Source organism: Oryza brachyantha, chromosome 12 (assembly GCF_000231095.2).
Source record: "Oryza brachyantha chromosome 12, ObraRS2, whole genome shotgun sequence".
Lineage (NCBI taxonomy): Eukaryota > Viridiplantae > Streptophyta > Magnoliopsida > Poales > Poaceae > Oryza > Oryza brachyantha.
Genome location: NC_023174.2, coordinates 1719192 through 1742662, shown reverse-complemented (window position 1 = coordinate 1742662; position 23471 = coordinate 1719192). Strand labels below are relative to the sequence as shown.

The following is a 23471-nucleotide window of genomic DNA, read 5'->3' as shown; positions in this document are numbered from 1 at the left end:
TTTTTGAAAAAAAAATTCAAACTAAACAACCGCTTTAGCTTACAAGTATAAACGAGAATGAAAAAGATCGGTGACATAGCAGTAGTTTTGTTGCAAAAAAACCCACCGCAAGGATGACCCAGCACCTTGAATGTTGACCATGCATGTTACTTGGAGTACAGGTTGTTCAGGGAGATTCCTGTGGTCTGTGGAGCATGCAGCTTTGCATGGATGTGACGTGTCCGGTCACAACGCTATCGATCTTTATCGCTACGGTTTCCCTTTGGATCCATCAGGATGCATTTGGTGTCAGGAATGTATATTGCTCTGGATATCCACAGGTATTTAAAAATCAAGTGTACACCTCTCTGAGTGATGGGGCACTCTAACGTCGCACGAATTGAAAATATGAACTCATTCGGGCAGCTCTTGCTCCTTGAGGTGAGGCAGCAGGAATCACTAGCTTATAAATATGCTTTCCTTGTTTCAGCTCTCGGCAAGTCTGCAACCACCAACCGAGTTGTTGGGTTTGTTCGGGGACTTCTTCCCGCTGCAGCTTTTTAGAAAAAAGCTGTTTTTATCAGAAGCGGTGTTCAGACGGTATACAGCTTCTGAGAATCTGTAGTTATAGATTCTAGAAAATGAACAAAGAATCCAGAAGTTGGAGAAGTTGGGTTTAGTAGCTTTTCTAGATTCTCAGAAGCTGGCTAACAAGCAGCTGTTTCTCAGAATCTAAAGCTCCCCAAACAGGCCCGTTATCTCTCTAGCCGAGAGCTTCAGGACATGGGCAACCATCTTGTTGACAGGGGAAGATGCATAGTTGAGCAAAATACGTGCTCCAGTGCTTAATTGCATATACAGACGAGCTGAACTAATACTTACTTCCCATTGCTACAGAAACCTTGGTGGTGCCGGCTGCAAAATTCCCTTTGGTGCTCGATATAGAGCTGATAATAAATTAACAGCACCTATGACTCTATGAGTCCTCGTTCGTATGGTGCTGGTCAAAAACCCGACACCAATAAGGAGGCATGATTTCTTTTTATTAAAAAAGAGTTGGTTGGGCTCAAATTGAGCCGAACCAACACACAAATTAATCCATAGATCTGACAATAAAAAAATAATAAATGAAAAAAACATCACTAAATTGAATCTAGTGAGCAGGAGGCGGTCAACTCGGTGACCACCACAGTCTATGCCATGAAAAAGATTCATCAAACTGTTTACCGAGCCAATACCGTCACCTAGTGGTAGCGTGATTATCGTACGATAACCTTAGTTACCATAAAAACCATGATGAATTCCCGGGGCAATCCTACGTACACTCTTCCGGGGTCCTCGGACCCCGGATAAATTATCCAATTCTTAATACATTATATCATATTAATTAGTATATAAATATGAAAATAGATAATTAGCATGTATTGGATCTCCGGTAATTTTTATTTTGGGTTCGTCACTGGTGAATTCGACTTCCAAAAGGCTAAAATCCACTATAGGTATGGTTTTGTCACGTAACTGCGTGGTTTATCGCTCATATTGTTTGAAAGTGAAAACTGTGGCTTATTGAACTGAGAGAATGTTGGAAATATATAGGGGTAATTTTATCGTGATTTCACTAAGACAGCCACATGATTTAAAGTGAAAATCGTCGCTGGTTGAACAAAGAAAAAAATTGAATTTGAACAAATTTCATCCACATGAAACCGTCGGTTATCGCTACCACACCCAGTGGTAAGCTTGGTTACCATGACGGTAACCAATTGATTTGTAAACCCCGCCGCCAATTCCATCGACGGGTGACCAAGGAGATGGGGAGGAAGAGGGGATGCCACCGTAGTGGAGTGGAGGAGCTAGACCGACACATACATCAATCTGGAGGAGTAACCTGTACCTTAGGCTTCCACATGGAGTGCAGAGGAGAACGTACCTAAGTATGTGTCCATTTTAAATGAACCAACAACCATGCGACATCCTTTGTTAAGTATTTTATAATAGTGTCACTTGACAGGAACCGACCAAGTCACCAAGGGAACCTTTAAAACACAAGAATTTTTTTCAAAAAAAAGCATGAATAGAAAAAATTAATGTAGGATATTCCTGGGAATGCAAGTGTGAAAATGAGGATTGAAAAACACGGGAAAACTACATGAATCATTGTTTGAATGAACCGAAGAAAAACCACTGGAATTAGAGGAGCGAAATAAACTCATAGGAAAAAATCATCATGATAACATTCCTCCGAATCTCTGTGTTTAGAATTTCATAGGATTTTCATATGATTATTCAAGTCTCCATCATTTGTTATGATTAAATAGATAATCTTTCTATAAAATTTAGATCCTACGAAGCCCTAAGCAGTGAGGAAAGGGAAGCAGGAGGAGATGTTTAACCTCATCATTTGGCTTGTTATAAGTGAAATGACTCATTAACAATTAAAAAGAATTAAATGAAACTTTTATATACATGTTTTAACAATTTAAAAGCTAACCTGATATATTAAACTACAATAATAAAATCCCCAAATCAGCTTCAAAAATCAAGTTTTGGTTTGAGCTTACAAGCTACTGCTAACACGTATCAACCGATGAGAGGGTGATTGTTTTCTTCGTATAAACTGATCGTGGACTGAATGAACAAATAAATAAATAACCAGCAAACTGCACAAACAGAAGGCTATGTGATTATCAGTTTACAGCTAGCGGGCACAGTGAGCTAGTTGGAACAGTACGTGAGGAAAGTGGCGCATGTGGAGCAGACGACATTGGGAGAATTTTGCACTAAGAGAGCAGGCCCTCATGTTTGTTTTTCCCTGTTTTCTTTATTTTTCCTTTGGTAGGGACAGAACTCCTAAATCTAACTCAAATATTGGATTCTGAAGTGAATCTGTGAAGCTGCTTAGGACCTTTTTCTACATCTCTAGTTCATTTTTACATATTACTTTAATATATTCCGTTCTTATTTTACGTCTCTGGTAAAGATGAAATTAGAACTTAAGGCATGCCAACCAGGCTCTAACCCTACTCCTCGATATAAAATGCAGCTGAAGCTGGCTTCTGTTTTTTTTTTAAGAAAAAGGAATTGGCATGGTTGATGACGGCGTCGGCATGCCAAATGCCCAGCTTTAGAGCAAGTATAATAGCAGGCTATAAGCTGACTATATACTTATGTGGAGAAGAGAGGGGATAAGAGAGTGTAAGCAGACTGTTAGCTTGTAGCCAGCTTGGGCACAAGAACTAAGAAACTCTGTGAGAGTGACATGTGGGTCCTGCATTAATGATGAAGAGTTAACTAGTATATGGGTGGGCTAAGAGAAGACTATAAGAGCATTCTTAACTCAATGACTAGGATGGTGTCCATAATATTAAATAAGTTGTCATCTAGAATAAAAGATGATGTGGCAAGTGAATAAATGAGGAAAGAGAATGAAACCATGTCTTACATTAGACATGGTTTTTACACAACATTCAAGATATCATGTGAGATAAGTAGCATTAAATTGAAGTATGAAATAGTAGTGTTTGCATTAGAAAAGTAGTGTCTAGTACTAGTTTCTTGATGATGTGGAGTTTATGAAAACTACGTCTACTGTTATGAGTTGGGAATGCCCTAAGAAGTCTTGTAGCCAGCTTGTTGGCTATATTATTAGCCTTGCTCTTAGGGCATTCCCAACCCATAACACTAGATATAGTTTTTATAAACTTCCCATCATCAAGAAACTAGTACTAGACACTACTCTTTTAATGCAAACACCACTATTCCATACTTAAATTTAATGCTACTTATTTAACATGATATCTTGGATGTTGTGTAGAAAACATGTCTCATGTAAGATGTGGTTTTATTCTATTTCCTCATTTATTCACTTGCCACGTCATTTTTTATTTTATATGATAACTTATTTAATATTATAGAGATCATTCTAGTTATTGGGTTGAGGTTAGCTCTTAGGAAGTGAGGAAGAAGACTGCTCGATGGAAACAGCAGTGATGGCAAGCACGCACTTTTGTAGGCCTGGATGATGGTATGCAGGAGGAGAGGCCAACCAACTGCACGGAAATCGAGGAGGGTAGCATCCCCAAAGGTCACAAGAGGGTCAAAGAGAGAGAATATCGCAATCCAACGAACAAAAGCCACCAAAACCATATTCTTCGGCCTCTGCCCCTATTTTTGTCTGCCCCCTCACCTTTCCTCCGCATCTTTTTAGTCTAAACTGTTGCAACAACAAACATGTCATACAAGTGTCGTAGCATACTAGTCCTGGATACTCCTACTTTGTTCTTGCAATGTGGCAGTGCAACCCGTACTGTAGGGCTTTGAACTCCTACTACCGTGTGAGCCAGCTCCTGTGCTGGGAGTACGTTGACAATGATATCTGTATGATTTAAGGTGTAGATTGACGATAGTTTAACATAATTATGTTAATAAATTAGAGAGTAGTGAGTATTTTAAAGTGAAGTGGAGCTGTGAAGCAGTAAAAACCTAGCTCCATTGTACACTTTATTTTTTAAAGCGAGTCAGTTAACTTCACTAAGAAATATCATTTGACAGAGCTCCAGATAAATTACAGTTGGAAGCTAAGTTTACGCCAAATCAGTCCTAAGTAGTAGCAGATGAGATGCGAAATCGTGAGATGAATTTTTTTTTACAGAGCTCCTGCTTATCAACGTCCAAGTAGGGAGGACGACGAGATACATACGTGGCGGTCCGGTAGTACACGGGCATGCATGCATGGATGGATGCCTTCACGTGATGGGTCAAACCCGTAGAGAATCTTGAACAGTGTTACTGTAGTTTTCGTCAAACTTCGACCTTGTTGTCAGGCTAACAAAAGATATACTAGTATAATGCTCCTCGCCAGTGTTTTATACTAGTGTATGGAATAAAACTGCGTGCATGTATACACTGCCCTGGTGGGGCATCTGGGATCGCGCGGCTACAAGCGAACCGAGAAAAAAAAACTGGACGCTGGAACGAATTCATCGCCATATCATATGCAGGTGTTGCTCTGAGAAAGTTGACTACGGCGAGTACTTTTTTGGAGGGGTGGCTGTTCCGCTTGTGACTTTTGTGTACCAACGACACATTAAAAATTGACCTTACACCATAGCACTCCGACGTAGTAGTACGTTGGTGTAGTTGTCGCCACGTTTTGCAACAACTTGAGGACCATACGTGCAAGTATATACTCTCGTTAGTATATGGAAGTGAGTAGTAGGAGTAGTAGTAACACGCAACACATGCGATTGAGAATGTTTTGCACATTCTGGTGCTGGATGGCCGCATCTGCGTGCCTGCGCTGCGCGCATGTGTCGCGTCAAATAACCGCGAGAAAAGCAGGCAGATCGCCAGTGGGACGCGTAGAATGTGGCGTCACAGATGCGGCGGGAACAGCCACCCGGCCACACCGACCCTCGCCCGTACGTCCATCCCGGCGGCATGCATCCGTCAATCACACGGACGAGACGAACCCGGCGGCGTCGTCGCGGCGTTGGCGATGCACGGCGGGGCATGGGTACGCTACGCGTGGGCGGGGTGGGGGAGAGGGTGGAGGGGAGGGGAGGGGAGGGGAGTCACATGGCCCGGCCGGCTGCGGCTGCTGGTGGGGTGGGGTGGAGAGTTGAATGGGATGGGATTCCTTGTCCTGGGTGAGGCGAGACTGGGCAGCATTCCGATGCGCCTCGACCAAAACTGACCGCCTCCTGTATGGCTCTTGTGCGCAACGCCAAGCATTTCGTACCAACCTACTAGTACCCACCCTATACCCATAGGAGCATTTTTCAAATCAACAGTGGTCGCTCTTGTAAATTTACTCCGGAAAAGCTGAAAGAAAAAATGGTAACAAATATGCCTTAACATAATCTCCATGTATTTTGCTTGGAAAAAATAAGGTCTCGTCACATGTGCATAGTTTTTTCTTTAAAAAGAAAGTCGTGGAAGATTATTCTTCCGGGGCGCCCAGTCGTCCTCATGCATAAGATATGACTAAATACCCAGGTAGTTTGACAGAAATTATCCATCTTCAGGTTAAAAGTCATCCGTGACAGTGGGTCATAACCCGTGATACACATTTCAGATCATTCGATGGCGTGCATTTTCAGCTTTTGTCTGTGCCTTTGCGCAGGCCATAGGCCCTTGTTATTAGCGGCCTTTGCTAGTTGCATCCTAGTACTATCAGCACTTGGTCTGATTTTTCGGTTGACCCCATTAACTTTTAAATCCACGTTTGATTATTTTTTAAAATTTTTTTTGTAAATATATGTGATTAAATTTACTTTAGTAGTAAATCAAATCATAACAAAATAATTATTTTTTAAAAATAAGATAACTGATCAAGCGTAGATGCAAAAGTCAACGATATCAATTAAAAAAACATATGGATTATAATGTAAACTTCACTGATGTATTCTTTGTTCCAGTTTATTCTTAGTTTTTATATCCACATGTTTTTCAAGTTGTTAAACAATGCATTTTTTCTTTTATGTATATATAATAGTATATCTTCCTTTTTTTCTAAAGAATATTTTAAGTTTACGGTAGTTAATTTTATTATTTATACCCTTAAACAATTGTCACAGCTCTTAAAGCAGGTATAATAGCAGGCTATAAATCAGCTATAAGTATACTTTAAGAAGATAAGAGAGGAGAGAGAAGAGAGGCGTGCTACTCATTTCTAGCCCGCTGTAGCAGGGACTCTAAGATATCTAAGATACAAGATACAGTGTGTGTGACAGGTAAGACATGGTAGTATATGTTTTATAGGTAACTATTGTATAAATTGACTATTAGATTGGCTATAGATAAATTGGAACTGGTAATTGACTATATCTAGGAGTTGGCTATACTATTTACTATTGAACTCGCTCTTATAGAGAAATCAAGTTGATACGGTCACACGGACAGTGGGCAGTGTCGGTGCGGCTTCTCGTGCGCGTCCCGGTGATCCCCTCCGTCGTCGTCGCTCGACCGGGCCGCGGCATGCGAAGATTCCGCGATTCGCACGACCAGACTGCAAGGAGAATGTGATGGCCTCCCCCTCCCGTGCTGGGGCGGACTCGACGGTGGCACATGGACGCACGCGACCGGCTGAGTAGTTATTGCGCCACGATGCAGCCAACGGCTTGCGATGAATGCGAGAAGGTGAGCCCGGCCGGAAGCAGAGCAGGGGTACGTGGGTCGCCGTCGCCGATGCCGATTGGCCGTCGCTGTCGACGGTGAGGTCCAAATCACGTCGTTATCCACCGTGCATGCAGTGAGCGCAAACAGGGAATGGCTCGATCGACCAAAACACAGGTTTGCTGGGGCTCCCCTGATGCCTGCCAGTAATCCGGATTTCTGCTCGGAGTTGGATATTCTGCACACAAACGAGGGTTAATTTCGACGTGGGATCCTTAACTACTCTGTCTTTAACTGTTTTCTGAAAGGTGCCTGTCTTAACTGTTACTCTTACTTCAAAACAATTTCAGCCTGTCCAACTCACCATCTGGGTGCGCAGTGATCTATGTCACTCGGACGAGCTTAATTTCCTTGTCGTGTTATAAATTTCCTATTGAATCCAATGTCCAGTACGAATTACACCGCGAAAACATAGTTTACCCCCTAAGCTGTAATGAAGGATACTGTTCATCCTTGAACTTCTTACACTACACAAGTCATGATTTTTTTTATTTTTTTCGAACTTTTATATTTTAATTCTGAAATAAAACTCTTCCAAAAACTAGGTGTCGATGCTGGTGCAACTAGGTGATGAAGAAGGATATTGTAAGGGACAACAACAAGCATGTTGGTTGCATCTTTCCTTCGGCTACTACCTCTGCCAACCTCTTCTTCACTATTGAACCATCGATGAGATGATTAGATGAATTGTGAAAGGATGAACCAACTGTAATATAGCATAAGGTGGTAGCAACTGCTAGGTAGATGACGAGTTGATAGTGAGACAGGGGATGACCGCGGCGATGCCAACCAAAATCTAGCTACTATGAGGTTGTCGCCAATCCTTGGAGGCCATCATCATTGCATCCATGACAGCGAACTTCAAGCAATCGAGATCCATTCAAGCGTTATTTCCTCCTTTGAGCTCCATATTCACCGCCACCACCAGCTTCTTTAAGCTCTCTTTGAGTCGTTGCCTAATGTGACTTCCATATCTAAGTCTTATCTAAGATTGCAGATAGGTAGCACTAACATATTTGTAACAATATCTAAGACTAATGCCCATAGGTCAACTTTGACGGTTCATAGCGTACCTCTATGACCTATCAAAAGTGAATAAGTTATCACTGATGGGTATAAGCTAAGGCCCATTGGAGATAACACAGCTATCACAGGTTGAAATAATATAGAGCACATTGGTATAGAGTAATTGCGATGGCTCTTAGCTAACCTCGTTAAAGGTGACTTAGTTACCTCAGATGGGTATATACTAAGGTTCATTAAAGGTAACACACCTATGATGGTGGTAATAATACATAACATGTTGGTAAGTGACTATTTGTGATGGTCGTTTGCTACAGCCCATTACAGATATGTCTATCTCTGACGGAACATTACTTGTTAATGACTACTTATGTGTGACGAGAGTGAAACCCGTCAGCGGTGAAGCCTTTAGGAGCATGTCCTGGCGTAGTGGTTGTTGTGCATCCAATCTTCATAAGGGACGGTGGATATCGGGGGTTCTCTATTCACCCATCAAACAAAAGACAATGTATAGAGAGACCAACCAGATGACTATAAACAAGAGAAGGACAATTGGGATAGACAGTGGAGGGTTGACATAATACCGTTTAGAACAAGAAAGAGAATAATTAACTTTTTGTCACTCTTATATTTGGTCATAATAAATATGCCACTGGGCCCATATGTCATAGACACATGAGTCCCACATATCATAGACAGCGAGTAACAAATCTGTTAACAACCAATTTTAAGAGTAGCAAAAAAGTAAATGACCTGGCGAGAAGATAGATAAGAATCTATACTCCTATAAAAAGGAGTAGTGGTTGTAGTTTTACAATTTAGTACTTAAATTTCTTGATATAAAAAACCAATTAAATATAAATTGATATCTACATATAAGTTTAAATTAAGATGACTATTTCATCTAAGAAAATTTGATAACACATCATAAAATCCATAGCAAAACATGGGTATTTAACTAGTAGTAATAGATCTTAACATGTTGTGTTGGTCCGATTTTAAAATTTAATTTGGTAAAATTGCCAAATTAACTGTCATGTCATTAAGTTAACGCCATGTGTGCACACCACATTAAGAGTAGGGTGTTTAAGTCTATAATAAGAGTTCAAGGTATCAAATATCAAAGTATTACCCAAGTAGTATCAATAGATCAATCTTTTTTTTAATTCCATTCCTTTGATTTGATCGACAATTCTTTTTTTTGGTAATTAAAGGATGTATTAAACTAAAAGCAGGTAACAGAGTTTAACTTACAACAAGATGAACTGAAAAGATTTTGGAGGCAATTAGCAAAGCAATTGCTATCTGAGGCAGAAAGATGAGAAATGTTTCTACATATGAATTGAGCGTTTGCATTGGATGCTAGTCTGCCTAATCTTGCCAAGTCATCTGCCATTTTATGTATTTCTCGCGGGATCCATCTAACATTGATGTCATTGACGAGGAATCGATTCCGTATCTGGTTCAGCATCGGTCTTAAACTCCAATGGCCGGGTTTTTGATGAAAGTTTCTTCTATGCTTCGTACACTTGTTAAAGGCACTAACTTACATACCTTCAGTCCCACAGAATAATCACAACTCCAAGTTCTGGCACGGTGGCACCAGTGCAACCAGGCAATCTAGAAAAGATTAAAGCAAACGACTCTGAATATATTATCCAACAGCACAAACAAACCTCCTTTTTCTTGACACCACAGACAAATCATCTTCTTGCCTGCCTCCTGCAATGCACGGACCCCCAACCAAGCTATAGCCTCACATAACATTGACCCGATATTGCATCCGTTTCTACCACTGTTCACAAGTCTGTTTCAAAAAGGAGGAAGAAGAAGAAAAAGAGAGAAGCTAGCGTCCGTAAGACTATTTTGCTACTCCCATGTCCTTCTCTGTCGAGAAAACCGGCAACACGTTGTTCAGGTTAAGGCACGGCAGGATTATTACTCTACCGTGCACGAGAGAGAGAGAGAGGAGCAAAGCACAGCACTGGGGCAGGGCCTACGGCTTAAAGCCGCCATTATTGCGGCACCCCTCCCCTGCTACAATAAAGCTACCACTTCAAACCAGCTATGTGGACAGCTATCCTAACTCTACCATCACTTTGAAGCAAACAACGACACCCTCTGCAATGATTCAGTGCAGTTGCATTTGCATTTGCAACCCCCCAAAACATGGCCCGGAAGGAACTCGCAGCTTTTCTTCTTTTTTTTTTTTTGACCTACGCTAGTACTACTACACATCAGCCTTTTTCTAATAAGGCCATATTTGTTCTCGCGAACTTTTCCTAAAAATTTCACATCGAATATTTAAAATATCTAAATAAAGTATTAAATATATGTGAATACTAAAACTAGTTATAGGGAAATTGTGAGACGAATCTTTTAAGCCTAATTAGTATATGATTAGTTATAAGTGCTACAATAAACAATATGTGTTAATGATGGATTAATTAGACTCAACAGATTCGTCTCGTGGTTTCCAGATGGAATCTGATATTTGTTTTATAATTAGACTATGTTTAACACTTTAAATATGTGAACATACATGTCAATGTGATCTTTCTTCCAATAATTTTTGGTAACTGAACACAGCCTAACCTGTGTGTGATTGTGTGTGACATACCCCTGCCTTCCCTGGTTGGATGCATAGAGGGAGTAGCATAATTGTTTGTAGCATTCCATTCCATTCCATTCGGCTCCATCACTTGCCCCACTTGTGATCCTTCCTCCTACGCTCCATGGATCGCTTTGGAGAAAGCGTTCGTTGTTATTTATTCCCTATGTTACAAAAATAAGATCGTCTTTGTCCCTTTTGTTTATCTAAAATAAATTTATCTACAAACAATTATTGTTATATGAGTACGTAAAAGTAGTAAACAAAAACATTAGAACTAGGTAAAGTATTCGTATGCGTAAGATTAATGAAATACGGAGGCTATTTTACAACAATGGAGTAAGGTTATGTTCTTCTCTCCAGAGCTTTTTTTTTCTCAAGTTTTACCCTTATATTTCCTAAACTACTAAATAATGATGTCTTTTCTCAAAAAGTTTCTTTATTGAAGTTGATCGTCTCATATTTCTAAAGTAGAATATCAATCTTATAGCAGTTAGTCTATTATTTATATTATTAAAGAGCTATCAAAAAATAAGATAAATATTTCCTCTTCCATCAAATACAATTAACAAAACAACACACCTGCACAAGTTTACAAATAGAAAAGACTGCCCGTTCATCCCAAGCCTGATAATCATCATGGCGAGGGGCCTACTAGCTGAATGTGGCGCGTGATTAATGATGGTAATCTACGGCACGGCATGTTTATTATGGTTCCAATTGGGAGCAGTGGATTAATCTAATCCGGGGCAGGGATGATTGCTGCTGGACGATGGTCCCTGATACGGAGCAGAGCATGAGTTTTCCTGAGCGAAATCCAGTGGGGATGGATCCACCATTCGCGACAACCAACACCGAATCTCAAGCACCCGGGTGTGCAAATACCATGCCAATTAAACAAAGCATCTGTACTACTCTAAAATAATGACAGTACTAAGATCCGTTTAGGTGAAGAAAAATGTGGTCAGGGTGAGTCCCACTAGTTGTAGTTATGATACTCCTGTATTCCAAGGCTTAATTAGCAGCAGTACTCCAGTACACGAGCTGCATAGAAAAGTTCAGACAATTGTTGCTCTGACGAGTCCTGAATGCTGCATGAGATTTTAGTTTTTTTTTTCTCCTCTCTTTTTACCTCGGTAGTTGGGGGTGGAATCAAATCATCAAACGTTGTGAGAGGGACCAAGGCAGTGGCAGAGAGGCAGTGGTGCTTACTGTGGTCATAGGATTGAAATGTGCAATTCTGGTGTAAGCCAACCTGAATGCAGCTGCTGCAAGGAGACAGCGCTATCTTACCCCCATCAATAATGCAAGTGCAGGGTGCAGGAAAAAGGTTGCAACCATGGCCAAAAAACTGCAGCAGCTCCCCTTCTCACACATGGACCACCACCACTACCACAACCATCATCATGATCATCCTACTCTCCTCCATTGCATTTCTCCCCCCTCCCACACAGTGATCATTATCACCTTCCTCATCTTGGGATGGAGTATTATATCTTTCTTCTCTCACACCAAGGAAGAGAGAAAAGCTTGCAATTGAGTTGACAACATTCCACTACTAGTGGCATGTAAAAAGAGGCTCACCTATTCCTACTAGCTTAGGTATCCACACCACTGTCACGGTCATGCAACACACAAAGGGCACAAACAAGATTTTGGCAACACATTTGTTTTGCACATTGTTCATCTACCATGCATCACCACCCTTATGGAGCAAGAAGGAAGCCACCACCTTCCTTCTTGGCTTATAAAAAGCACCATCATCATCATCATCATCTCTTATGAAAAACTATAGATAATTACTATACCTACCTTCGCCTTCAAGGAAGTTGAGTTCTCCTTTAAAAGAAAGGTGAAAACGAGCTAAGTAAGAAAAAGAAAAAGAAAGTGAAAAAAAAAAAGAGGAGCGATCTAGATGGGACTCATTTCCCATGGTGTATACTGGTTGGGTTGACTGATCCAGAGCATCAGCCATGGTGACAATCACCTGTGAGACTGTGACCTGATGATGCTAGCTTCTTCCTTCCTTCTGGTTGGTTCACTTTGTTGAACAGAGTGAGCAGCAGCAGCAGGAGGAGGAGGAAGAAAGCAGCAGCTATGGCCACTGTGCAGGCTCGGCTCACATCACCGAGCAACTGTTTGGGTTCTCGTCACTGAAGTAGTTGTAGGGATCGGCATGCGGGTGGGGCTGCATTGGGTACGACATCGGGTACGGCATCGGCGGCCGGCCGTACCCGTATCCCATCGCCGGGTACCCCGCCGGAGCACCGCCACCGTGGGCGTGATGGTGGCCGTGAACGTGACCGTGGTGGCCGTTCATCATCATCTGCTGCTGCTGCTGGTGCTGCATCATGGCCATGTACTGCTGCTGGGCCATGGGGTTGCCGGCCGCGGCGGCGGCCTGCAGCATCTCGGGGCCGGACGGCATGCCGCTGCCGCCGCCGCCGCCCTGGTAGAACGCCGCCGGCGGCATGCCCTGCACGGCACCGGCACCGGCACCGCCCTGCACGCCACCCATGTGGGGGTGGTGGCCCATCGGCATAGTCATGGGCCCGGCGCCCATCTGGCCCATTCCGGGGAAACCGGCACCGCCCCCCATCATGCCAGGCCTCATCATGGCCTGCTGCTGCGCCGGCATGCCGCCCATCGGGCCACCCACACCGACGGCGGGGCCGCCGCCGCCGCCACCTTTCTTCCCCTGAGCAGGGTGGTTGCCGCCGTTCGGGGCGCCTCCACCCCCCTTGGCGTTGTTCGGCTGTCCGCCGCCGCCGTTCTTGCCGCCGCCTTGGCCGTTGCCGCCTCCGCCACCTTGGTTCTGCTTGCCACCGGCATCCTTCTTGCCGCCGCCGCCGCCGCCGTTGTTGGCGTTCCCCTTGATCTGCACGGGGATCTCGTTGCCGCCACCGCCCTTCTTGCCGCCTCCGTTGTTGCCACCCTTCTTGTCGCCCCCACCGGCGTTCGGTGGCGGCATGGCCATCTGCTTCATCAACTTGGGATCGTCGTAGTAGTCGTCGTCGAGGCCGTCATCGTCGAAATCTTCGTCATCATCGAAGTCGTCGAACTCGTCATCGAACTCGCTGCCGTCGTCGCCGAAGTCATCCTCGGGAGGAAGGCTGAACTTGACGGACTTGGGGTCCTTGATCGGCGCGGCCGCCGCGAACGGCATCTTGCCGTCCATGAACTGCGGCAGCTTCAGCCCCTTCATCTGCAGCTGCTGCTGGAGCTGCTGAAGCTGCTGCGGCGTCGGCTGCGGCATCTGCGGCGGCAGCATCATCTTCACGTCCTTGCTGCCACCTCCACCGTTGCCACCACCTCCGCCCTTCTGGCCCTTGCCGCCGGCGTCCTTGGGCTGCCCGCCCTTGCCACCTCCATCCTTGGGCTGCCCGCCCTTGCCACCGCCGTCAAGATGGAGCTTTTGAAACTGGCTGTTCACCGCTGCCACCCCGACCTTGGAACCCCACAGCTCGGCCGGCTTGCCGGCCTTGTTCAGCTTCTTGATAATGGTGACCGGATCCACCAGGCCGGACACCGTCACCTTGCCCTGCTCAGCATCTATGCTGCTCTGGTACACACCTGCAGAGATGAGATCAATCCAACGCGTTTCACTCAGAAACAGGAGCAAAAATCACCCCCAAAAAAAATCGAACCACCATATAACCGAAGCAAATTGCTCTAAAAAAATTCGTTCTTTTCCGTTACCTTCAATCTTGTGGAGGATCTTCTTGACCTTCTTCTGGCACCCATCACAGTGGATGTTCACTTTCAGCACACAAGTCTGGGAATTTGGGAGGAACAGAGAACACAGGTTTACCAAAATGGCAAAAACAAAGATGTTTTCGAAAGCAGGAGACATGGAAGGAAACACAGGCGAAAAACAAAAGCCATAGCTGCCCTTTGCCTGCCCTCTGATGAAAATGGCAGCAAAAACAAGGAGAAAGACAGAATGTCTGCACCACCACCACTGCTGTGCTGTTTTTGAGTTGAGAAGAAGCAAGAAGAACTGACCTGAATCTTGAGGACTTCCTCCTTACTCATCCCTGACCGCCCTCAAGTCCCGCTCCCCCCACGAACAGAAGCACAAGAGGCCTCCTCACAGATCTGGCACCATAGAGGCCTCAAATCAGGGGAAGAGTAACAGCAACACGAAGGCAGTAGCAACCATCAAACATTGCCCTCTCATTCTCCCTCTCAAGAAGAAAAAAACTAAAGCTCAGGAGAGGGAGAAGGTATGATGAACAAAAGAGAGAAGAAAAATGCCTTCTTGTTGAAGATAAGTTAATGGCCTCCTGCAATATAATATCTGCCTCTCCACACACTCACACACAAAGAGTGGAGTAAGTGCAATGGGGAGAGAGAAACATAGGAGGCTTATTTAGAGTTTGCGTGTTTGCAGAAAACCAAGGGGAGGGGAATGGGGCTACTGTTAAGCCTGTGGTCCAGAGGAAGAAGAAGGAAGAGAGTGAGGAGGAAGAAGAAGAAGAAGAGAGCCTCTTCTCTCTGCTCTACTACACTAGTTCTTGCAAAGCTTAATATAAACACAGGCACCACCACCGTCTCCTTACCCTTTTAATTTTCCTTTCGCCTTTGGCAAACTGCAGTGCAGTGCAGCCTCTCTGCCTGGAAGAAGGCCTTTCTCTTTGCACCCTCCTCCACAGATTGTGAAGGAAGAAGCCTGGGGCTCTCGCGAAAGACTTTGCGAGAGAGGCGAGAGAATTAAATACCACTTTGTCAAGTGTCAGTAAGTACAGGGAGATGTTCACCATGTGAGGTAACGCCGAGCTAGCAATGTCGGTTTTTTCCTTTCTTTTCTTTTCGTTTTTTTGCTTTTTCGCAAAAAGTCTCCAGGAAATCTTGTTTTCCTGCAAATTTCATATTTAGCCCCTCTGGTCTATAGGTGACTTGCAGTTAGAGAGCATTTCAGTCCTAGGGTCGTGCATCCGCGTATTCACCTGTTGATCAAGTGAATATCTTGGTAAGTGCATCAAAAACGAGTATCTACGAAATTCTTAAGAAAGCATAGAAATTTTGCAAATAGCACGTAAAAGGGCAACATTGTGTAAAAACATGTTTCATGCACGTATTAAGATTTTACGTAGAAAAGCCATGCAAGCATTCATACTATTGATGTATGGGCGCTTGTCTTATCTAGTCATAACACATTCCACGTATTATGTTTCAATCTATATGACGAGAGTGTTAGAACATCCGTACAACTGCCAGATAAGGAATAAATGCGTAGCCGTTATGATTCTACGACGTCATCGTAACACCCACAAAGGATACATGTGTTTTTAAGTTTTTGCACGTCACATTATTTGTCATCACGGGTGTTACCTGGTGATGTTATGAGCGATACTTTAGATTATATATGACAACAACATTAGTAGTATAAAATTTAAATAAATTGCATGTATCAAAAAATAGACGACATAGGTATGGAACGAGTACTCTTTATCATCTTACTATTTTAACTCCAACTCTGATGAGAGGGCCAGTAATATGAAAATACACTAAAAATTACGCGGTTCATGACATTTTACACGGAGGCAAAGCCTCAGCCAGAATTATCATACTATATTGGGACTAATATGCAAAAGAATGATGAACCAGAATTGATTACCCTCATATAAAGGGGCTAATGTGCAAAACAAAACGATGGTAAGGGGGGTTCAAATCATGGTAACGCAGCTTCGCCGTCGTCACGAGTCGCAACGCGCCGTGGCCAACGCCATCTCGTCGTCCATCTATCCCACGCACCCTGGCTGCGCCGCGCCGTGGGCTGCGTGCGCGCACCGCGCAGTCCTTGACTCCGAGCCGCGAGACGACGCAACGCAACGCGAGCGGCCGCGGTCACACCATCCGCGCACCCCTTCTTCTTCGCTTGTGTGTGTCAGAGGAGAGTGGTGAGCACAATAACTGAAGGCTTATTGATGGCCCGCCCTTCCTTCACTCACTGGGCCTGCACTCTGCACTGCACTGCACTGCACTGCATGCGTTTCCACCCTGATTTTTTGGTCCACTCTTCCGTTACACTCTTTTTATTTTTTTATTTTTGTCCTTTTTGTTTCTACGCTCCAAAGGGGGGAGACGAGAAAAAAAAAACGGACGTGTGGTGTGATGGATGGACGGACGGTTCAGGGCTCACGAAGGATTTGCAGTTGTTGCTGTGGTGGCCGATCGATTCGACGGGTTGGGTTGGGTTGGGTTTGGTGGTGTTTAGATTGAGAAAATTTTAGAAGAATTGTCACGTCAAATGTTTGATTGGATGTTGAAATGGGTTTTTAGACACGAATGAAAAAACGAATTTCACGGCTAGACTAGAAACCGCGAGACGAATTATTTGAGCCTAATTAATCCATCATTAGTACATGTTGGTTACTGTAGCACTTATGACTAATTATGGGCTAATTAGGCTCAAAAGATTTGTCTCAAGATTTCTTTGATAATTGTGTAATTAATCCATCATTAGTTCATCTATGTTTAATAATTTATTTAGGCGTCTAAAAATTCCTCGTTGAAAAATTTTGAGAACTAAACAAGCCTTTGACGCGGCTGACGGGTGCGAATGGCAGGACGCAGCCAGCAGATGCAGAGGCGACAGTTTGCGCGTCGCTGTCGCCGCTCCTGCTCCGGCATGTCGTGCACTACTGCACTGTGCGTGTGCACTTCACTGTTCGCTCACACGGCATCATCACCGTAAAAAAAAAAACGATCGAGCATTCCACTCGAGCTACTCATCTACTATGGTGTACAACTACAAGGGATACGTGCATGATCGATCAAGCAGGAAACGTAGAGTTCGGTTCAGGTTCAGAGAGAATTGGCCGCACAGATCTGTGTGCTTCATTCGTGAATTCGTCAAATCTTTGGAGATGTTAAAATCAAGCGAAACAAACAACAATCTGTCATAAACCAAGAGATATGATTGCATCGTCATCACGAGCAAATCGAGGTTATGGATTTGTTCGTATACTCTCTCATCTTTGACGAAGAGGGCGCCGCACCAGTCATGCATGCGTGCTGCTGGAGCTAGACTGATGTCAGGTAGTTTGTACCGCCATGCAGGAGCTAGTAGCCAATTTCCAACTTCAGTGGTGTTTAGATTGAGAAAATTTTTAGAAGAAGTGTCACGTCAAATGTTTGATCGGATGTTGGAAGGTGTTTTTGGACCCGAATGAAAAAACGAATTTTACGGCTAGCCTAGAAACCGCGAGACGAATCTTTTAAGCCTAATTAATCCGTCATTAGCACATGTTGGTTACTGTAGCACTTAGGGCTAATCATGAACTAATTAGGCTCAAAAGATTCGTCTCAAGATTTCTTTCGTAACTATGCAATTAGTTTTTTGGTTCATCTATGTTTAATGTTTTATTTAAGTGTTCAAAGATTCGATGTGATGTTTTTGAAAAAAAATTTGAGAACTAAACAAGGCCTCAGTTTCTTTCGAGAATTTGCTGTCGTCCATCCATCCATGGATGCAGTGACCTGTATACATCTAACAGATAGACACAACAGTACATGTATAGATGTACATACATGCATGAAACTGATCGGTTTAATCTTCTTTGTATCTATCCTTGCAGTCAGTGGTTAGAGTCGCAGAGATGCATGCATGCATGGTGAGGCTAAACATGTCTTAGTGTCTACTACCACTTGATTGTTACTGCAAGAGGACAAAGGCAGTAGTCGACATACATACACGTACTTGAATTTGTACACACTGTAGTAATTGCTACCTCTCTCACGCATTCGGGAGGACACTGTGCCACAGCCTGCAGTAGTACTGCATCCGTGTGACTCCCCACTACTAGTATGTTTTGTTCTCGATCTCCCACATGAAAACAAGAGGGCTTTATGATCATCTAGTCACATTGACACTCGCAATAAATTGGCTCGACGTATTTCGCAGCTGTGCTTCCGTTGAACTTATCTCCATGCAAATCCAAGAGCTAGCCAATGCAAACAGAAAGAAATTAAAAAGATAGATACATACAGAGAGAGATGATTAGCTGCCCACAAGGCACCAGCATCCTTGTGAGTGAAGATGCATGATTGGGGAAGATGTGGACGATGCAAGTTCGAAGTAGTTGTGGTGAGAGAGATGGCTGATGGGCTGGCCGGCGCCAACTCGTGGGCCACCTTGCAAGCCATAGCCATAGCTCACCTTGAAGGCTTGTTGTTGTAGAGATGTATTACTCGTGACCTTTGCTGGAGAAGTTTCATAGAGATGCATGCATGGGCGTGGCCCGGATGGATTATAGTTGGTGTAGGAAAAGGAGTACAGAAGAGGCCAGAGAATGTGACCGATTTTTTTTTGTTAAGATCTCTTCCTAGGGGTGATTGTAATTCGCTTTTCTTAACAATATGACCTGGGATTTCTTGGTTCATCATGTTACATTCTTCATGCCGAATAAGTTAACTTACACTCATCCCCGAACGTGGCCTAAATAGAAGATTTAGGAATTTTAAGAGTACCATAAATTTAAAATTAAAGTTTTAAAATTTGACGCGTAAACATAAGCGGGAGCCTGGAGACCAAAATGAAGGGCCATCTTCTTTCAGCGATCAGTCAATGATATGCATGATTTTGATGGATCATGTTTGTCAGAATGACGGGCATATCATACGTTCTCAACTCTGTGATTGAGGCCCCGTTTAGCTCCTAAAATTTTTTTCTAAAAATATTATATCAAATTTTTAAACATCTAAATGAAGCATTAAATATATATAAACATTAAAACTAATTACACATTTATCGAGAAAATAGTGAGATGAATCTTTTGAGTCTAATTAGGATGTGATTAGCCATAGGTGTTACAGTAACCAATATATGCTAATGACGGATTAATTAGACTCAAAAGATTCGTCTCGCGATTTTCTGGCGGAACCTGAAATTTATTTTATAATTAGACTAAATTTAATACTTCAAATGTATGTTTAAAGTATTGATGTGATGTTTTTGCAAAAAAAAATTTGCAAACTAAAACTTCGAAAATTTTGCAAACAACCCCTGAAACTAGCCGGACTTTGAATATAGTCAGTCGTACGTACGTACGTCCATCGAATGCTGTGGTGGAGGCCGGCCTTGCACTTGTAGAATCCTAGTGACAGCAACTCAACTCACAAGACAATAGTCCACACATCCAAACCAAAACTTGGCCTTTTTTTTAAGTTCCCAAATTTTTTTCAAAAACATCACATTAAATTTTTGGACACCTAAATAAAGCATTAAATATAGTTAAACCAAAAACTAATTGCACAGTTACGGAAAAAATCTTGAGACGAATCTTTTAAGCCTAATTAGAAAGTGATTACCCATAAGTGCTACAGTAACCAATATGTGCTAATGACAGATTAATTAGGCTCAAAAAAATTCGTCAAGCGGTTTCCAACCGAAATATAAAATTTGTTTTATAATTAGACTCTGTTTAATACTTTAAATATGTATCCGAAAACTTGATGCGATGTTTTTAAAAAATAAACACCACCTTCATAGACAGGAGCTACGTACGTACGTTGGACACTGACGTACGCCACTGAATATGGTATCCTCGAAGCAAAGTGGTCAGTTGAACCTATATACGTTTGGAATGGAAAATGGTTATGTACTTTCTTCGGTATACTTTTCTTCGTTTTATATAAATATAAAACGTTTTAAAGTCGAATATAAAAATAGAAAAAAATAGAAATTGTATATGGACGGAGGCGGATCTGCCACCCAGCCGGTGAGCTAGAGCCCCCTACTCTATCCTCGTTCATTGAAGTCATCTCAGCCTACACAATAAAATTGTTATCATTACTGAAAGGAAATGATCATAAGCATTGGGAAATAGTCCGAACGAAGGTTAAAAAAACACTCTTTCTTTATATTTTTTCTGGATTTATTGTATATGGATTCATCGTATATGAATTCATCGACTAAGGCCTTGTTTAGTTTGTAAAAAAATTTTATAAAAACATCACATCAAAACTTTAAACACACATTTGAAGTATTAAACGCAGTCTAATTACAAAACAAATTTTAGATTCTGCCTGCAAACCACGAGACGAATCTTTTGAGTCTAATTAATATATCATTAGCTCATATTGGTTATTATAATACTTATGGTTAATCACGTCCTAATTAAGCTCAAAAGATTTATCTCACTATTTCCTACATGATTGTATAATTAGTTCTAATGTTTATATATATTTAATGCTTCATTTAAATGTCTAAAAATTCAATATGATGTTTTGGAACTAAACGGGCTAAGACTAAAAGTCTTGCATTCTAAATCAAAGGTAGCACATATACGTACGCTACTGCATTGGATACCGACGTGTTCATGGAAGACGCGACATACGTGCATGTCGGCACGTCAGGTTCGTGTGAGCCCATCTCGATTATGAAACGTTGGAAAGCTCTGATAGCTGGTTCATCGTTTTGTAGCGATCGATGGCGTTTGAGATCATCAATTCTTGCAAGCCATCGGTGGTTTGGCTACTTTTGTGTGTCTGAATGCCCATCTGATGTAAAACTGCGATGTAAGCTACTAATCGTCTAGATTCAGCATGGGAAGCAGACTTGACACCCGAGGGCATCGATCAATCCATCGATCGGCATCAAAAGTACTGATGCATGGTTACCTACGTACTGCTCAATGTGATTAATTAATCATATTACCCCAGCCCCTTTTGTAAATTTCTCAGCCCCTTCTGTAGAAGATGGTGGTAAATTTTTCCAACAGTAATCTTTGCAACGTAATCCCTGCTTCCTAGTACTTTCCGTATTACAGCCAGCCACTTCCACCCCTTCTTAGAGAAATCCACTTCCACACATTTTTAGTGATATTAAGGAATGAGATAAAATTTAAAAAGCGATATTCTTTCTCGCCTTGTCTAGATTTATTTGTATGGTAATGAATCTAGACACATATACAAAATATATACATAAATATATGGGTGGATTTAGACAAACTCATAAAATCTTATAATCTGAAATAGAGTGAAGAGTGAGTACTTGTAATTGGTTGAGTTGGGGAGATATTAATTGTGTATGAGGAGGAATTACATGAGAGATAATAATAATAATAATAATAATAATAATAATAATAATAATAATAATAATAATAATAATAATAATAAGTTGAGATGAGAAAGTAGATATTTACAGGACAAAATTTGAATGATATAGGAAGTATAGGATTATTAGCCAAGTAGAGAGGCATTAATTAATGGATTTATTAATGAATGACTTTCATCAATCAGGATTAAGGAGGACCGGTGGTGGTAGTACTACCTTGCAAGCATTGCTGAAACAAAATCAAATTAGGACGATGACGTTTATCCATAAAACTAAAAAAAATGATATGGTTAAGTTTGATTCGAGTCATCTTCCACCTGCTTATGTACTGGTCTTGTCGCTCTTCTTTATCATAGGTGGTGTTTGGAAAATACTAAACTTTTTTTAAGTCCCTATCAAATCGGATGTTTAGACGTTAATTTGGAGTATTAAATGTAAACTATTAATAAAACTCATCCATAATCTTAGACTAATTCGCAAGGCGAATCTATTGAGCCTAATTAATCCATGATTAGCCCATATGATGCTACAGTAAACATTTGCTAATTATAGATTAATTGGGATTAAAAAATTTGTCTCGCGGATTAGCTCTCGTTTATGAAATTAGATTTTTTATTAATCTATATTTAATACTTTAAATTAGTATCTAAATCTCTGATATAACATGGACTAAAAAGTTTTAGCCCATCTAAAATACCCCCATAGTCACCCAAGGAGCTTGCGAATGGTCTGATTTGATGTGGAATAATAACGGAAGAAAGATGATGGGCGGCATCTATGTAGCGGTGGCTGGACCAGCTCGAGGGAGGCTCCAGCTGCAAGCTAGCCGGCCAGGCGGAGGACGGTTTGGACGCGCGTTGCTGTTGATCTGGATCGAGGAGTCGCCTCCAGGCCCCCTCGTTTGGGCCACACGGTACAACAGCTCCCAACTGATCTGCGTCTAGTCTTGTCGTCCTCATGGGCCTCCGGGACCACGCCTATGTACCGTACCTGTACAAAATACGTACTGCATGGAACAGCATACTATCATGGTTCGTGATTTCGAGGGCATGTATACGTGTGTGGTGGTCTCATATGTTACAGACTTAGGGGCTGTTTGGTTTACTACCGGATATTGCAGCACTTCTTTAAGCTATGTTTTAGTTTATTAGCATATTCCTCATACGTTACAATGATATTTTATAAAAAAATATTATTAGCATGTTGTTAATATTATTTTTTGTATGTATTATTTCTTTGTTACTGCATATATTTGTTACTGACACGTGGGACTATTCATTTTATTTTTTTTCTTTCCCACAATAAATAGAGTTGGTGAAGGTGGTTAGGGTTAGCAACAGGGCATGTCGGGGCTAGGGCCGGGTTGGACGAGAACGTCCTGGACCTGGCCTTGAAATTGAAAACGGGGTAAAACCCTCCCCCGGCCCTGATCCCGACCCTGACAGTGCCCTCGAGGAATAGTGCACTGAGAGAAATGGAGGCACTCACCGCAACTCGTCGGAGAGGGCGTGGAGATGTCGACCGCCATGCCTCTACTTCACCCCACCGCGCTACGGCGCCGCCGCCGCCGCTCAGGAGTCAAGGTAAGAGTGAGAGAATGAGAGGGCATGCACTAGGGTT

General features: G+C 42.4%; 1 protein-coding gene across 2 annotated transcripts; it reads right to left on the bottom strand.

Annotated features, from left to right (window-relative positions):
* Window positions 1–12455: 12455 nt before the first annotated feature.
* LOC102701957 (heavy metal-associated isoprenylated plant protein 33) lies at window positions 12456–15518 on the bottom strand. 2 transcript variants are annotated; one of them, XM_006663750.3, is made up of 4 exons: window positions 15047–15518; window positions 14795–14887; window positions 14489–14564; window positions 12456–14362 (listed from the first exon to the last, which is right to left on the bottom strand). In XM_006663750.3, exons 2-4 carry the CDS (start codon window positions 14822–14824, stop codon window positions 12909–12911), a joined length of 1560 nt encoding a protein of 519 aa, XP_006663813.2. In that variant the 5' UTR covers window positions 14825–14887; window positions 15047–15518; the 3' UTR covers window positions 12456–12908. The 2 variants fall into 2 exon arrangements, with proteins under 2 accessions (XP_006663813.2, XP_006663812.2); XM_006663749.3 differs by having other exon boundaries at window positions 15352–15518.
* Between the last annotated feature and the right edge of the window lie 7953 nt (window positions 15519–23471).

What these genes read in the sequence shown, in the direction of transcription:
- LOC102701957 (XM_006663750.3), bottom strand. Translation starts at nt 14,824, where the DNA reads ATGAGTAAGGAGGAAGTCCTCAAGATTCAG. An exon ending in AGGAAGTCCTCAAGATTCAG is followed by an intron (nt 14,565 to 14,794) that starts GTCAGTTCTTCT and finishes CCAAATTCCCAG; the next exon opens with ACTTGTGTGCTGAAAGTGAA. An exon ending in GATCCTCCACAAGATTGAAG is followed by an intron (nt 14,363 to 14,488) that starts GTAACGGAAAAG and finishes TCATCTCTGCAG; the next exon opens with GTGTGTACCAGAGCAGCATA.